Source organism: Sus scrofa, chromosome 15 (assembly GCF_000003025.6).
Source record: "Sus scrofa isolate TJ Tabasco breed Duroc chromosome 15, Sscrofa11.1, whole genome shotgun sequence".
In the NCBI taxonomy this organism is placed as follows: domain Eukaryota; kingdom Metazoa; phylum Chordata; class Mammalia; order Artiodactyla; family Suidae; genus Sus; species Sus scrofa.
The window spans coordinates 78,977,870-78,996,523 of NC_010457.5; the positions used below are offsets into that span (position 1 = coordinate 78,977,870).

Consider the following 18,654-nt stretch of genomic DNA (forward strand, 5'->3'; position numbering starts at 1 on the left):
TTACATGGTTTTTTATCCAAACCAGGATTATATAACATGCTCATTCGTTATATGTTCCTGTGTGTGCTATTATGTTACATAATTTTAAGGATTAATCTCTACCAAATGGGTAACTGTTATTTTTGAAACTATTTCCAAATTTTAAGAGATGGGAACTTTGCCTTCCAGGATATTTAAGATAGCTGTAACCTTGATTATATATTATATATATGTGTATGTTATATTTACAAATCTGTTCTGTATACTTAGATTTTTAACAACCCAGGTTGGTAGCCATTTCTCCCAGTTTTTTGGTAGGGAGGGAAGGCAAATTTGGGGGTTTTTTAAAGTCCAGTTTTTAGAAGTCCAATCCTAGAATTAAGGCTCAAGTATGAGACCCAACTGTCAGTCTTTGCAGAATCCATTTCTTTTGGTGAGGTTCACAGGGGAGGGTGTGGGTTTGGGGGCGAATAGTGGCAGGGTTTCTGGGATCCATTGTGTGTGCTTTGTGGGTCTCAGTGATGCCTGTGGCAGAGGCCCGGAGGCTTGGCTGAGGGGATCTGCAATGTGGCTTGAGCCTTGTCCCTGGCTGAGTCATCCGTTACTTACCCTGTCTCTATGGCTTTTCCAGAGAGTTTCTTATTATCTATTAATAAATTCCTATTCTGCCTCTGCTAGCTGGAATAAGCATGCAGATTGATATACCCAGCAGATTCTGAAAACACTCTATGCTATTGATATTTAGATTTTCATTGTAAACACTCCTTCCTTTTCAAATACTAATTTCATAAATATTGAATATGATTATTTTTCACCTTATTCCCTGAAGAGAGTAATGTAAGGATTATGGTGTGCTGTACGTCTGCTTGGAAACCTTTTCAAATATTTATGTAATGAATTCGGTTGAGATGAGTTATTTGTAATTTAGAAGTTTCGAAGTATGTTATTTGTGAATATTAGGCATATTATTCAAATACTCCTAGAGGCCAAATTCATTTTCTTTAATAAATTGTGAGCGTTTAATTTTCCTATGAGGGACTTGTGTATTCAAAAATTAAAATCGAAGTGGTTGGGAAATGAGTCCTGTAGCCAGAAAGCCTATGGGTTTATTTGTGTAATAAAGATCTTGTTAGAGGGATAACCTTATCATTGTATCAGCTAGACTCAATGTTTAGGAAGCACTCACATTTTAGTAAGAGGTTATGAAGTTTTAGATCCTAAGGGTGCCACTGGTAGTCTTCTAATTCCTTGATGCTCAAAGTGTGGTTCACAGACCAGCACTATCAACATTACTAGGCAGAAATGGAGAATCTCAGGTCACAGCCTAGACCAAGGGAATAAAAATATGCATTTTAAGGAGACCCCTTCTGTATATGCTTCATACAGAGATTAAAACTTGAGAAGCACTCATTTTATTTTTTATTAAACATAAGCACCACTCTACTAAAAAAAAAAAAAAAGGTGCAAAGAGAGGCATTAGTTAATAGTCTTCTCTATCAAGAAGTTTCTACTTAGTTGCAAGCCATTGAACCCATTTCTTTGTGGCCATGGAGACAGACAATGATTTCCTTCTCAACATCACTTTGTATAAATGACCCCTTACCAACTCTCATGGAGAGCTTTCTCTTCACTCACCCACAGATGAAGTCTACTAGCGTAAATGGACCCATGAAGAAGTCCTCCCATTCATTCAATAAATACATGTTAAGTAGCTGTAGCGTGTCAAGAGCTAGGAGATAGACCAGTGAGTAAAACCAAGTTCTTGCCTTCATGGAGCTAACACTTCAGTGGAGAAGACAAATAAGACACAAACATATAAAATGGCAAGTGTGACAAGCATTAGAGGAAGAGGGATAAAGGATCCCAGATTTAGGGCAGGGACACTATATACTCCAGGGTGGGCAGAGCAGGCATCTCTAAGAAGGTGTGTTGGTGTAGAGTCTGGAGGGGGTGAAAGTGTGAGTGGAGGGGGTATTGGGAAGAGTGTGTCCAGGCAGGAGGAGGAAGAGTGGGGAGCAGACTGAGCAGGGGAAGAAAGAGTGGAGTAAGATCAGAAGTAACAAGGAGCCAGATAGATAGACTGTATCTTGTATGGAGCTTGCTTCACTCTGGATGGAGGAGAGGCCACTGGGGGTTTAGACAGAGTAACATCTGACTCCGTGGGGTCATTCTGGACATGGGGTTGAAAACAGTAGGGATGGAAGCCAACAGACCTGTTGGACACAATCATGATTCCAGATAAGAGATGCCCATGGCTTGGACAAGACATGTATGGTTCTTGAGTGCTTGAAACATAGCTAATAAGACTGAGAAACAGAATTTCAAAAACTTAAAGCATAAATATTTTCATGTGGCCAGGGGCTAACATATTGGACAGCACAGTTACAGAAATTATAGATAGGGAGTTCCTGTTGTGGCTCAGCAGGTCATGAACTAGACAGTATCCATGAGGATGTGGGTTCGATCCCTGGCCTCACACTGTAGGTTAAGGATCCAGCATTGCTGTGAGCTGTGGTGTAGGTCACTGATATGGCTCAGATCCTGAGAGACTATGGCATAGACTGGTGGCTATAGCTCTGATTCTCTAGCCTGGGAACTTCCATAGGCCATGGGTGCAGCTCTAAAAACCAGAAAGAAAAAGAAAGAATATCACCCTATTTCTTTCCTCTGAAAAATTAGTGCAGTGCTGGGCAGGTAGACAGTGCTTAATAAGTGGATTAATAAGATTTTTTTCTCTGGCCCCTTCTAGCCCTAAAATATCTGATTCCATAGATAGAGTAGGTAGTTCTGAATCCTTTTTGACATGGCCCTTATAGTTTTTCATAGCTTCATTCCTACCTTGCATGACAAGATATTTCTGGGCTCACCTTACACATTTCTTATCCCTGGAATCAGCCATTTCTCTCAAGAAGACTTGATCTCAAAACTCAAGACATTCATTGCTACTGGTTTGGTCATTTATTTCAAAGCTTTGCATATATATCTTTTTTTTTTTCTTCCACAGAGAGTCCTGAGTTTTCAGGGACACAAAGATGATAGAAATAAGATATCCCATCATATCTCATTTGCCTCATTCTTTAGCATACATAGAGTAGATTCAGGCTAATGATGCTACATATTTATCAATAAATGATTGTTGAGTAAATTATAGTATATCCATACAGTGGCATAGCGTGCAGCTACCCCAAAGTGCATGTAGGAACAAAAATGGATGAGATAGCTCTTTATGTTCTGCTATGCAAACATCTCTAAGAGATATTAAGTGGGAAAAGCAAGATCAGGCAATTTTTATACCATTCGTGTGAGAGAGGAGTGGGGAAAGAGTGCATATTTATATTGGTTTGTATATGCTAATTAATTTAGCATCTTCAGTACACAAGCTTTTTCTGAAATATCTTATGTAAACCATTTATCTGCCTTTGGAATGGACCAAGCAGGAACCTACCCTCTGGCTTCAGGGAAAATAGAGTTTCAACCACAGCTTTTCTAGATTCATTCTATTTTAAAGTATTAAGTAAATGTTAACTTCTAGTGTCCACCATGCCCAGATTTAAATTTGAGACTATAAAAGGAAATGTGATAGTGTTTTCTGAGATCATATGTTAATAAGCACCAATCCACAACAGTTTCAAGAACTGAATCGTGTCTCTAAATCTTATAGTCACTTTGTTTCCCCTAAGTGCTCAACACACTCTTCCCAAATTTGGAATAGACAGAAAGGCAGAGCTTAATTCTGGACTTTGTTGACAGAATCTCTCGTAATGGAAGGGTGAATGATAAGGTCAAGGCTTAGATTCATAAACAGAGAAGGGAAAGGGGGTTTGATAATATATCACAGGAATTTATATTTCCATGAAAATCATAGTTGTGAGGGTAGATATGCCACAGTGGACAGGGGCTGCTGTGGAAGATTATGGTTGATCTCTTTTGCGTCTCTGAGCTATTACAAAAATGAAAAAAAAAAATTTTTTTTTTTTTGCTTTCTTTTAGGGCCGCTTCATGGCATGTGGAAGTTCCCAGGCTATGGGGTCAAATAGGAGCTGCAGCTGCTGGCCTAAACCAGAGCCACAACAACACCAGATCTGAGCTGCATCTGCAACCTACATCACAGCTCATGGCAACGTTGGGTCCCCAACCTGCTGAGCAAGGCCAGGGATCGAACCTGCATTCTCATTGATGCCAGTCAGATTTGCCTCCACCAAGCCAGAGAGGAATTCCCCAAAATGAAAATTTAATGGTAATATGTTGGTATGACCATTAAAAGAAAATCTGGGCCTGATCAGGCCAATTCGTAAGGGGAAAAAAATGAACCACTTTGTGTAAGAACTCAAAGAGAAGATTCCAACTGGTAAGAATGGTGCCTCTTCCAGAAGTTAGCAGTTTGGTTTTTGCCCCCAAATATCTGTCTTAGGCATGTCTGACAGATTGTAGACACACCCCTAGAAAGTGAACATTCAGAAGAACCTATATATTAAAGGAAAGGTTGGTATCTGACTGGGGCTCTTTTCCACCACTAGAATAATAAAAAAAAAAAAATGATCTTCATTATAGCTTGGGGCTTGACAGAATCTTGCTAAAAGCATACTGTCTTGCTGCATTGCATTAGGAGATGCTGAAGAGGCACTTGAACCATTTGCTAGCACCTGCTAGAGAATAATACTCTCAGACCAGTTAACAGAAGCATCTGGGCGGCACTTTTCTTATAGGGACTTCTTTGTTCCAGTTTGATGGAATCCCCAAGCAGCCTTTAGTACACTTAAGTCTCTTTGCTCTATCAGCCTGGGCCTGGCCAAATAGGCAGACTCGGCCTAAGACTAAACTATGGACTTCAGATTCCACAATTTTAAAAAATATGGGCATGTGTATTTATTTGGTTGGACTGAGGAGTCTCAACTCGGTAAAATACACACATGAAATAATCCCCTCTCCCCAGTAACCACTCTTAACTGTGTTGCTGAATGCTTTTCCACTGGTACTTAGTAACCATAATAACACCTCAGTCTTAATCCATAAATTTTTGTCACTTTGGGGCATGAAAAATATCGTTTCAATTATGAAGGGTTAGTCTTGTCCATTTTTAAAATTAAGATTTTATTTTTTAGACCAGTTTAAGGTTCACTGCAAAATTGAGGGAGAGGTGCAGAGATTTCCCATATATCCTCTGCCGCTATGTATGCATACCCTCCCCCGCTATCAATATTTCCCACCAGAAGATACATTTGTTATAGTCAATGAGCTGACGTTGACACATTATAATCACTCAAAGACCATAGCTCACATTGTGGTTTCTTCTTGGTTTCGTACATTCTGTAGGTTTGGACAAATGTATAACGACATATGTTCATAATTATGGTATCATACAGAGTATTTTTACTGTTCTAAAAGTCCTCTGTGCTCTGCCTGTTCATCCCTGACCCTTAGCCCCTGATAACTACTGATCTTTTTATTGTCTCCATAGTTTTGCCTTTTCACGAATGCCATAATTGGAATCATACAGTGTGTAACCTTTTCAGATTGACCTCTTTCACTTAGTAGTAATATACCTTTAAGGTTCCTCCCTGTCTTTTCATGGCTTGATAAGTCATTTCCTTTCATGCTGAATCATATTCCATTGCCTGGATGTACCACATATTATTTATCCATTCACCTATTGAAGGATATCTTGGTTGCTTCCAAGTTCTGGAAGTTATGAATAAAGCTGCTCTAAATATCCATGTGCAGGGGTTTTGTATAGACTTAAGTTTTCAACTTGTTTGGGTAAATACTAAGGAGTACAATAGCTAAATCATATAAGAGAATATAAGTTTTGTAAGGAACCACCAAACTGTCTTCTAAAGTGGCTGCACAATTTTGGATTCCCACCAGCAATGAATAAGAGTTCTTTGTTATCGGTGTTCTAGATTTTGGCCATGCGCGTAGGTGTGTAGTGCTAACTTGTGGTTGTTTGAAATTACATTTTCCTGAGAACGTATGATGTGAAGCATCTTTTCATTATGCTTATTTGCCATTGGTATATCCTCTTTGGTGAGGTGTGTGTTAAGGTCTGTGTCCCATTCTTTTTTTTTTTTTTTTTTTTTTTGTCTTTTTGCCTTTTCTAGGGCTGCTCCTGTGGCATATGGAGGTTCCCAGGCTAGGGGTTTAATCGGAGCTGTAGCCACCAGCCTACGCCAGAGCCACAGCAACGTGGGATCTGAGCCTTGTCTGCAACCTACACCACAGCTCACGGCAACTGTGGATCCTTAACCCTCTGAGCAAGGCCAGGGATCGAACCCACAACCTCATGGTTCCTAGTTGGATTCATTAACCACTGCGCCACCACGGGAACTCCCATTCTTTTTTTTTTTTTTCTTTTAAAATTTTATCGAAAGTATAGTTGATTTACAAGGTTGTGATAATTTTGCTGTACAACAAAATGATTCAGTTATACATATACACACATCCATTCTTTTTCAGATTCTTTTCCCACATAGATTATCACGGAATATTGGGTACCATTTTCTGTGCTATACAGTAGGTCCCTGTTGGCCAGTCATTCCGTAAACTTCAGTGTGCATATGCCAATACCAAACCTCAGTCTGTCCTTCCTCTTACCCCCAGCCCTTTGGTAACCTTATGTTTGTTTTCAAAGTCTGTAAATCTGTTTCTGTCCTGGAAATAAGTTCATTTGTATCCTTTTTTAAGATTTGTGGCCCATTAAAAAAATTTTTATTCATAATTTTTATTTTTTCCATTATGTTGGTTTACAGTGTTCTGTCAATTTTCTACTGTTCAGGAAGGTGACCCAGTCACACATACATGTATATATTTTTTTCTCACATTATCGTGTGGCCCATTTTTTAAAACAGCTTGTTTCTTATTCACTTTTTGAGAGTTCTTTGTATAATTTAGATGACAGTTTTTGATTAGATGGGTCTTTTGCAAATATTTTCTCTCAGTCTTTGGCTGTTTTCTGATCCTCTTGACACTGTCTTTAACAGAGCAGGTTTTATTTTGATGGAAGATCAGTTTATCAATTATTTCTTTCATGGATTGTATGCTTTTGGTGTTATATCTAAAGAGTCATTGCTGAGCTTCCAGGTTGGGGAATACATGGAGGTTATAGGACAATGGGCACCTGGGGAGGGTACAGAAGCTCCTTGCCCTTTCCTACATACCTTGCCCTATGCATCTCTTCCACCTGGCTGTTCCTGAGTTATGCCCTTTCATAATAAACAGGTAACCTAGAGGCCCCAGGGCATGGTGGGAAGACAGGAGCTCTGAGACCAGATAGTCCTGAGCTTTGATCACATCTCCCCACTTTACAATATTAAGGCTTTGGGCAAGTCACTTACCCTTAGTCTCACTTTCCTACATTGTAGGATCCTTGGATGATCTGTCTGGCATATAGAACATAGTTGATAAATGATACACACTCTAGATTGGCTGACCCAACCTCAAAAAAAGAAAAAAAAGTTTGTTGCCATACCCAAGTTCATCTAGGTTTTCTCCTATGTATTTTCCAGGGCCTTTATAGCTTTGAATGTTATGTATAAGCTTGTGATTCATTTTGAGTTAATTTTTGTGAAGGAAATAATGTCCGTGTCTGGATATTTTTTTGGCCACACCTGTGGCATTTGTAAGTTCTTGGGGCCAAGAGGAATCAAATCTGTGCCATAGTAGTGACAACACCAGATCCTTAGCCCACTGAGCTACCAGGGAACTCCTGGATTTTTTTTTTTTTTTGCATGTGAACATCAGTTGTTCCAGCACCATTGTTTTTTTTTTGGGGGGGCACGCCAGTGGCATATGGAAGTTCCCAGACTAGGGGCCAAATCAGAACTGCAGCTGCTGGCCTACGCCACAGCCACAGCAACATGGGAGCCAACCCATGTATGTGACCTACACCACAGCTCATGGCAACACTGGATCTTTAACCCACTTAGTGAGGCCAAGGATCAAACCCACATCCTCACGAATACTAGTCAGTACATTATCACAGAGCCACAGTGGGAACTCCCCAGCACCATTATTGAAAAGACTGTCTTTGCTCCATTTTATTGTCTTTACTCCTTTGTCAAAGATCAATTGACTATATGTGGGTGTATTTCTTGGCTCTGTATTCTCTTCCATTGGTCTTTCTGTCTCTTCTGCTGCCAATACCACATTGTCCTCCTTTCTATAGCTTAATTTTAAGTCATGAAGTGGAACAGTGGCAGTCCCCAACTTTTGCTCTTCTCCTTCAAAATTGCATTGGCTATACTGGGTCTTTTGCCCATTTGTACAAACCTTAGAATCAGTTTGTTAATATACACAAAATAGCTTGCTAATCTTTGTTTTAAACTTCTAGCTTCTGGTGGAGTCAAATCTCTGAAGAGACAGGGCTGGTGGTTCCAACACTTGGTAGAAGGGTATGGTCTGCCTTCTCCCACCCTTTCTGCTCTTCCTTCTCTGTCTATGGAGGAAGGAGAAGGAAAGAAAGAAGATGTCTTTCTTAGAGTTTCTCTGTGCCCGATATTTACTTGCACACTGTCTATTTTTATTAATATTATTAATGGAATACTATTCCATAGTTAACGTGTTAATCACAGTTAATTTAAGTTTCCTGGCAATTCCAAAATATGTGTCATGTCTGACTCTGGTTCTTTGTCTCTTCAGACTCTGTTTTTCCTTGCCTTTTAGCATGCCTTGTAATTTTTGGTTGAAAGCCAGACATGACATATTGGATAATAGGAACTGAGATAAATAGGCCTTTAGGGTGAGGTTTTATGTTTAACTGGCTAGGAATTGGACTATGTTTAATGTCTGCTATGGCTCTAGATTCCAGAGACTTCAGATTTCTCTAAAGTCCTTGTTTTTTGGTCTCCTCTGCCATGCTTGGGCTTCCCTAAGAACTCTTCCTTAGATAGAGTCTGAATCTTAAAGCTCTTTCAGCTGTAATCCACTGCTTCTATAATGGCATGATGGGGGACCTTTGGGGGAAGGGAAGTGTCCTATAATCTTACGATTAACTCTCAGTCATGTAGCGGGCCTGTGTCCCTGCACTGGGATTTTTCACAACTTCTTTTTCTCCCTTACATGAAACAGGAATCTGGAGGAGTCTAGAGACAGAGAAGCGCCCTTCCCCCAGCTGGACTTTGCTATGGAGAATTCTCTGAGTATATATATATCATAATGCTTATTCTTCCCCTCCCCCTGCCAGAGCCACAAGAAGGTCTTCTTGGGCTCTTCTCCATGAGAATCTGGTAGCATTCCAAGGGATAAAACCCACCAAAGTGTGGGGCCCCATCTAAGACTACCCCCACCAGGGGTTTCTCACCCTCAAGCTGCTCCACATTCAGCCTCCAGCAAGTCTTTTTGTTAAAAGATAAACTGAGGCATATTAAAAATGTTGAGTTTATTTGGGCAAAAAATTGATTCAAATCTGGCAACATTTAACTGGAAGTGGTTAGATGCATTCCACCAATGGGAGCTCAAGGAGGTAATTTTATTGAGAAAAGGTGGAGGTAAAGTTAGGCAGTTACTGATTGGCAATAGCATAAAACCTAGTTGGCTATGATTGCATTGGCTACACTGGGTCTAGTTGGCTATGACTGGTTGTCCCTGGGTTTCCATCTTGTAACCTTGAGGTGTTTACAGGTTTAGATTTTTGTTTGCTCACACAGGCTACCACAGCGTTCGAGCCCCCTCGGTCTAGTGGCCTCCTGGTTTAACACTGTTTAAATATTCCTACCTGTTTGTGGCTTCTGATTCAGGCAGGCAAATATCAGCCATGACTGTCTGGATTCCCTTGTCTTGCCAGATTTTGGGGTGGCAGTTTTCTGGTCTGTGATGGCACCCTCACTTCTCTGATGAGCCCGAGAAAAGTCATTATTTTCACTTTATTCAGCTTTTTCTTGTAACAGCAAGAGTGATAACTTTTAATCTGTTTACAGGTTGAAGCTGAAATTGGAAATCTACAAGTCAATTTTGAACTAGAAAAAACTTAAAAAAAGAAAAAGGTCTATCAATGGTATCAGTGGAAACCAAAGAGGTCTATAGATGAATTTTTCCATTATTTAACAAATGGGGAAACTTACATAGTTATGTCAGGGTGGTGAAGTCTGTATGAGTCTGATTTAGTCCTTATTTATTTCATCTGTCAACCAAAGAGTGATGACACTAATGATAATTATTGTAAGAATGAGACATACATGTCTAAGACCTTGGCTGTATTATTCCAAGATGCCAAAACAAGGGGATGTAACTCTGAAAAGTGTATCATTTTCACTAAAAAATTAAATGCTATTCTTCTCACTTCCTAAAGATGTTCTTACCTAAACTGAAAAGGTGAACTAGAAATCCAGAATGTTGTTGCATTTATTCATAACTCAGATTCTCATGAGTTATTTAACCCACAGAAGTTCTACTTTCCCAACCAGACCAAGAGCTTGCTTAGACCAGGTACTTTATCAGAGTCTCTACGTGAGGCCAGCACATTGCTCTGCACACAATACGCCTTCATTAAATACTTGAATTGGATGTGGGCTCATATGACTTTTTATTAACGCCAGAAAGCCAGAGTTCTGCCATGAGCTTTGTGTCCCAATCTAGCTTGTTATTCTTATCTCTTTGCTTAAAATGCTGTGCCTTGCAAAAGGATTCCATGAGCAAATACTTGAGTAAAAAGAATAACCCCCTTTCAAAAGGGCCTGAATACGGTTTTTCACGAGGCCTATTACAGCGCCTTTTACCTCATTATGATCTGCTGGGGAGTTATTGTGCCTCTTGTAATGGAGGTGAAATTCGTATTTTTCATCACCTGATTAGTATTTCTGAATTGGCTCCGGTGCCAAAAGGAATATTTTCCCTTACTGTTTCTCCTTTTCAGTAGTAATATAAACATAATAAAAAGCAGCAGAATGCTTCCCCTCTCCAGAAACAAACAAAAACCAATTACGGTCAATCCTGAGGGAAGTCTTTCAGCGGAGGAAGCCAAGAAAAGCAGAGAAGCCTGAATACGTCTGGCTTTATCTGTCCTCTCTGCCTAGCTTTTTAAGATCACATTTTCACAGCCCAGTTTGGATTCTTTCACGCCCAGGTAAGGGAGGAAGAATGTTTGTCCTCGACATATGATTGATGTGTTGAAAGGTATGAAATTTCCTCAGAGCGGGGTCTGTTTCTTCTAGGGCTCCTTTGTGATATGTGTGTTCTGGGTGTAGATCAAAACATAGGGCAGCGCTAGGAACCAAGCCTGGGGAGCGCTGAGAAGGCGCGCCCTCTGTGCCAGCCCACTGTCCCCCTTCCCGCCTGCACCCGACAGGAAGTGCGCCCGGGAGGATACGGAAGAGGAGAGCGTGCGCGGGATGGGGCGGAGCGTGGGGCAGCGCGGCGCCCACTCTGTGGTCATGGCGACCGCCGTCTGGCGGAAGTCCTGCTGTCTGTCCCGCGAGCTATACTTCGCCCTCCCTGGGCCCTGCTGGGCTTCCCCAGGAGACCACCTCCACAGGCTGTGTTTTCCAGGCTCCCCGGGCCTGGGTTTTGCCTTTCGGGTTGGTTTCCTCGCTTTGATCATTTCATTAATATCACCAAGCTCCTTCTTTCCCGCTAGGGGTTAACCTGATCACTTATAAAATGAAATTCTTTTCCTCATTTCTCAGATTTACCGTTGGAGGGAGACTGGATGTGGGAGGTCTCGCTGCCCCCTCAGTGATGGGAGGGTGGTGGCATCTCCAGCACTGACTGCACGTCTGGGACTGGAGGCTTCCCCAGGTCCCCGCTTCCACGAGACTACCTGGCTCCAGCTCTGCAGTGCTTCCTCCTTCCTCACTGCCCCCGCCCCGCCACCGTCAAGGTCTTCCTGCTTGGCTAGCATCCAGGGTCTTCCACATCACCTCTTTGGCTTCTCTGCCCTTCCACCACCTGTAAAACTAGTTCCCACGTTAAGTTCCCTCTATGGGAGATGCTGAGTGGTTTCCATTTTCCTGCTCAGACTTTCACCTGCTACCTATCTTCCTAGTATATTTGGCATTGAGGAACTGGTAGGGCAGTTCCTCAATGCCAAATGTGTTATTGTCACAAAGTTGCTTTTTAAAAAGTTAATGTTTTTTTGACTTTTTGCATTTTCTTGGGCCGATCCCACCGCATATGGAGGTCCCCAGGCTAGGGGTCTAATCGGAGCTGTAGCCACCGGCCTACGCCAGAGCCAGAGCCACAGCATTGCAGGATCCAAGCCACGTCTGTGACCTACACCACATCTCAGGGCACCGCGGGATCCTTAAGCCACAGAGCGAGGCCAGGGATCGGACCATCACCTCATGATTCCTAGTCAGATTCATTAACCACTGAGTCATGATGGGAACTCCCTTTAAAAAGTTAATTTCAGACCAAGCATGATGCATGGTGCTAACGTGTCCTCTTTGCAGGACTTCATGTACACTTATTGCTGGAAACTTGTTAAAATCAAGTCCAGTACCTGGTAACCAAGAGAGGTTTAGATTGCACTTCTTGCAATGAACTTGAATCAAACAGAACATTATTTCTTCCAAAGGGTGAGCCACGATGTCTGTAGAAGAAAAGAGCAGGTGGGTTAGGGCATTGTACTTGCAGCATAGACACTGGCGTAACTGGATTCAACTCTCAGCTCTTTCAGTTGTCTGCTATGTGAGCCCGGTCCCTATGTGTTGTTGGCTTTAGTTTTCTCAATAAAACATGAGCATGATAATAATAATAAGATGACTTGTATAAAGGCAGTTATGCAGACAATACCTGTAAAGGGCCTGACACAGGAAATCCTTGGTCTTGCCTTTAGAGCCGCTTTTCTTGTTTGGGTTCTCACTAACCTCCCCATCCTGCTTCTTCCCCTCACCTGTTGACCCTCATCATTTATAAAATGAAATTCCTCTCCCCATTTCTCTGAAGCTCAGCTAAAGTGAAATTCTCAAAAATTAAAATCTTTACTTGAAAGCCAAGGGAAACCAAAAAGGAATAAATAAGCAGAAACAATGTGGCCCCTGTACAGGCATTGGCAGTGACTTTGTTTCCCAGAGACCTGGCCCACCTGTCACAAATGCCTCTACCTCAGCATATGGCTGCCAGCCTCCAAGCAGCTCTTAGAACATTGAGAAGCTTGCCCAAATGAATACAGTATCGCTTTCAAAGATGAGTTTTTATTCCCCCCACATAAAACTTGCCCTGCTTTCACCCTGCATGTGTTCCTTTATTTAAATAAACAGACTGATCCCCTCTCAAAACATCTATTCATTATGTTGCCTCCAAACTTAAAATCTTTGAGCCAGGGAAGGTTCTGAGAATGCTGCCTTTCAACAGATTAAACAGCCTCTTGGACCTGAAACTGGTACTAGGAATACTTTGCTAAAAGGCAACCTTGTGTACATCTTGCTCCCTTAGAAGTTGCGAATCAAAGGAACAATACTGGTTGAAGTCAGTTGCTTCCCCTGCCTTGGTAATAGTTTCTTTACAGGGTTTCAAGGACCCAAAAGGTAACTGTCCAACCAAATTAACTACCTAGGGACCACTTGTTAGCATTTTGCTTAAACATAGTCATTTCTATGGAAACAAATAAAAAGATGCAATCTTCAAATAATGTTTCACTGCACCTACCAAAGAATAAACATTCATCAATAATCCTCAAGCCTGGGCATCTCTTGATCTCTGGCTCAGCCAGCCTCTCAAAGACTACTGCAAAGGAAAATAGATTTTTTTTTTATAGGAAAGAAAAGGTTATCTCAGAAGCTTATCATACATGCCTCTACTCTAGATCACATACCTGTACCTCTTTCTTCCAAGACAGGAAGAATAAAAAGGTTTCTGCCTTTACTTTCAAGAATAACTAAAGGCATCTACAATTTGCATATGTAACCAAGCACAGTCCCAGATACATAAATGAACATGTGTGATGTAAAGACACAAGATGCATGAGTGCAGAAAACTCACAACTGGCAAATAATGAAGTTTTGACTGCATACATTTCCAGGGCCCTGGTGCATGCTGGCCTCCCACTTTTGAAATTTTTCCAGGTGATTTGGCATCACAGAATTCTGCCTTCTTTGAGGAGGTGTATAAAGGCAGGAACTCCATGAGATCATGGTCCCTTTCCCATGAAGAGGTTTGCCGTAAGGGAGCGTGGGCTATTGCAGGGCAAAGTCGGTCTCTTTTAAAGCTGTATTACGTTGGACCAGATTGACACTCCTTGATTTATACTGGTTGTAAACAGTATGCTGCTAAAATACTATAGTATTGCTTGACATTTGTGCTCTAGTGATTTTTTGAGAGGGGGAAAAAGAGTCTACTAGATGCCAGCAAGGTGTGGAAAATATTTAATTTGAGGAGTTCCCGTCATGGGGCAGCAGAAACAAATCCGACTAGGAACCATGAGATTGTGGGTTCAATTCTTGGCCTCAATCAGTGGGTTAAGGATCCAGCATTTCTGTGAGCTATGGTGTAAGTCGAAGGTGCGGCCCCAAAAGCAAACAAGCCAACAAAAATATTTAAGTTCAGTGAGCTTTCATTCTAAATAAATCTGTGTCTCATCTATGCTTTTCTTTCTTTTCTTTTTTTTTTTTTTTTTTTTTTTTTTTTTTTGTCTTTTTAGGGCCACACCTGGAAGTTCCCAGGCTAGGGGTCCAATCAGAGCTACAGCTGCCGACCTACGCCACAGTCACAGCAATGCCAAATCTGCGCTGTGTCTGTGACCTACACCACAGCTCAAGGCAACACCGGATCCTTAAGCCACTGGGTGAGGTGAAAGATTGAACCTGTGTCCTCATGGATACTGGGTGGATTCATTACTGCTGAGCCACAACAGGAACTCCCTCATCTATGCCTTTCTTAGCTTAGGGTTCTTTTCTCTTTTTCCCTTAATTCCATTGTAATACTAAAAGCAGCAACCCATCTGAAATTTATTGTTGATAAAAAGGAAGGTGCGTATTCATATTGAGGTATATAAAATATTTAAAATTAGTATTGATTTTTATTTTCCCCACCAAATATATTTTTAATTAGGACTAGAGGAAATATCTACCTATTTTTAATGTAATGGCTTCTATTTGCCAAAAGTAAGGTTTTTTAGGATAATATACAATACTCTCTATTAGTTTTCTGTGACTGCTGTGACAAATTGCCACGAGCCTCCTGGCTTAAAACAACATAACTTGAATAACCTTACCTGAATAAACCTGTAGTTTGGAAGTATGAAGTTGGGCTCACTGGGTGAAAGTCAAGGTGTTGGCAGGCCTGTTCCTTCTGAAAGCTCCAGAGTAAAATCATGCATTGTTTGGCCTTTTCCATCTCCCAGAGGCCACCCTTATCCTCTAGCTCGTTGCTTCCTCCATCATCAACGCCAGCACAACCGGGCCAAGTCCTACTCACATCGCTAACCCTTCTGCTTCCCTCTTCCATCTTTTAAGGACTCTACAATTATATTCTACCTAGAAACACCAAGATAATTTGACCTTTAACTGAATCACATCCACAGAGTCCCTTTGGCTATGTTATCTAGTATATTCACAGGTTCTGGGCATAAGGGTGTGGACATCTTTGGGGACCATTACTCTGCCCACCGTAATCTCATCCGTAAATCTACTATCATTCTTACCGTCTTTCTGGAAGTGGCCTAAACAATGTGGTATGGATGGCTGTACCACCAGCTTTGATGGAACGCATCTTTCTCCTCTGTTTGGAAATGCCATTGCCAGATATTTCAGAAAAATAGAGGGAAGGGGTTTTGGTAGTAGTAGGGACTTGACTAAGTAGCAGGTCATTTCCTGGGATTCCCATTCCACACCTTTATCTGAAGAATGTGGACAATGATAGGAGCTTTATCCATATCCTGGAGCTGTCTGACAGTCCCAGAATCCTGAAAACTTCATACACCACTTTGCAGTGGAAGAGCTGGTACACTCCCTGCCCCGGTGGGTTCTAGGAACTTGAGTGTGTAAAACCACCAAGAAGTATCAATTCAAAATTAAAACTTTCTAAAAATACAAATTGCAGGAAAAGAATATTAACTACATGAAAGAGGATGAAATCACTCATTTTCATTCTAAATCCATCTCTTATCCCTTTCTCCTGAGATAGGTCATTTTAATCTCTATTCATGTTTATCTTTTTTGCTTCTCCCCCACCCCCGCCGTGCCCTGATGTTTGTTATGCTTTTAGTAGGTATTGAATCCCTTCTCATTTAAGCCTACAAACATCTGATCATTCCTATCTGTTTGATTTTTTTTCATTTTTAGTAATTTACATTTTGGCACATTGAACAGTCTAATTTTGCCCTTTGAATGCCTGTGCATTCAAGCTCTTTAGGCAGACTTTTATCTCTTGTTTTTTTAATTCTATTTTGAGTTTTATAAAAGTGGATGTTTCTTATTATCCCCCAACCCATAATTTTCTTTAGTGAACTTTTTCTTTAATTTTCTTTTGCTTTAACATTTTATTTTTCAGACACCTCTCATTGAACCTCACGTTCCTCTTCGTCCTGCTAACACCATTACCAAGGTAATGGGATGTAGGTGGGTTGATGAGCCAGCAAAGCTAGCTTCTTAAATAACTACCAGAAGTGGTCCATATGTCAGTGCATCACATCAAGAAACTGCAGATACGCTCTCTAGAGATGATATATGTTCAGTGTGTCTCAGTGACACATCACACCAGTGAACAATGTAAACGTATGAGTGAATTACATTTTTCAAGCACAGAGTCAGATTGGAAAGTCATTTAAGGATTCATCTGGTTTGTTTTCCATCTGTAAACTCTCCTTCTTTTTCTTCCCTTTCTTCCACATTATTAAAATTCAGGTTCCTTCAGAGAAGATCCTCAGGGCTGGAAAAATTCTACGAAATGCCATTCTCTCTCGAGCACCTCACATGATAAGAGATAGAAAATACCACCTAAAGACATACAGGTATGTGCAATATTCTAAAGGCTACACCCCTGTCAGATCCGTGTTTAGTGAAATTAGAATAAACTTGCATTCCCCTGTTTTCCATTACAGAAAGCATGTTTTATAATCCTCTAGGTTCTGAGAGTTCTAAGCTTGTCTTGCATCCCACAAGTTACTCTAATTAGCCTTAATATTCCCAGGAGTTACTCTAAATCAATTTGCTTAGACATTGGTTTAACTGTGATGAACACAGAAACCTTTTGTATTTTTCGTATTTCTGATTGCTAGTGTTTTTTAGGAAAACTGCTATATTTAAACAAGATTCAACTAACATTTAATGAGCATTTATTTATTTATACTTGAAGCCCTGTCCCAGGCCACTTCCCATACATTATCTCATTCCATGTTCATCACAGCCTGCAAGGCAGGTGTATCTTTTCTCAGACGATAAAACTGAGGCTCAGAGAGATTAAATAGTTTTCCTTGACCAAGTCACAAATCTAGTGAGTGGCAGAGCCAGGATTTAAACCAAGGTTGGTTGATTTCCAAGTTCAGTGATCTTTTTCATTCATTCATTCTATCAGTCATTCATTCCACAAATTTATTAAGCACCTATTGGGCACCAGGCACTACTGTGTTCTAAGCCCTAAGGATTCAGGAGTGAAAAACATATAAAATGCCCTTTACACAGTTTACTTTCTAATGCGGGATTACATTCTGTTTGCATATAGTAAAATATACAACTCTATCACATCTATAATCATACAGAATAAAGACTTGTTATAGCTGCCACTGGAACTAAGACATGATAAAGAGGGAGGCCGTGTGATTTAGTTGAACATTCTGGGATGACTGAACCATAGTGGGTCAATGAAGGATTCATGCCTAATCTTTAACATTTGATTTTCTCAATTCAATGGTGGTTTGGGAACTAGAATGGCATACAAGCCTTGTGTGGCACACAAGCCTTCACTCTTTGTCCTTGGGCCCATGGTTCAGACTCACAGCCCTCTTTCAGAAATCAGTCAGACTCTCTCTCATTTAGCCTTGACGTGACCTCAGAACCCATCAGATTTAACATGAGTCAAAATCCATTAGATTCACATGAACCAAGTTCATAAGACACAGTGAAAAGCTAGAATACAAATTATGAAGTTACCATGAAGGATGTCTATCTTTCCAGTGACTATCAACAATGATGGAACCTGTAAAATTATAGCCAGCTCACTCTATAGCAAACCACTGAATATATTGCCTCAGGAGCCAGTCTCTTTCTCAAGGACAGAGATAGAAACATTGCAAAGCAAACTCTTCCCTTTGGATCACTCTTCCTGCACTCCATGCAAACGAACACTCTTCTGCTTCCATTTGTCATGAATATGTTTACAAGACCAAAACTGACAGTCTGTTACGTTTAGATTGGCCTCTTCTTGATAGAATTCTGGAAATGACATAGGATTTGAGGAACATTGTAATCAGTAGCATGTTTCTCTTAGCATGTTCCATCTCTTAAGACAGATTACTCCTCTTGCCCTTGTGATGTTGATATTTACCAGCTGCCATTTGGATGATTACGTCTTAAAGCCTTTTCTTTCGACTCTCTTTCCTACTCACTGCTATAATTTTGAGGGAAGTAAAAGTTAAAACTCATGTGTCCATGTCCTCAGAGAGTTCAGCCTCTTTAATTCATTAAGTGGGGGAGTTCCCGTCAAGGCCCAGCAGTAACGAACCGAGCTAGTATCCATGAGAACGCAGGTTCACTCCCTGGCCCCACTCAGTGGGTTAATGAATCAGCATTGCCATGAGCTGTGGTGTAG

General features: G+C 40.9%; 1 protein-coding gene across 1 annotated transcript in view; it reads left to right on the forward strand.

Moving 5' to 3' along the window:
* RAPGEF4 (Rap guanine nucleotide exchange factor 4) overlaps window positions 1-18,654 on the forward strand; it is a 321,221-nt gene that overhangs the window by 204,600 nt on the left and 97,967 nt on the right. Inside the window, 1 exon segment of the mRNA XM_021075197.1 lies at window positions 16,752-16,858. Within this exon segment, the coding sequence (XP_020930856.1) occupies window positions 16,752-16,858 (107 nt within the window).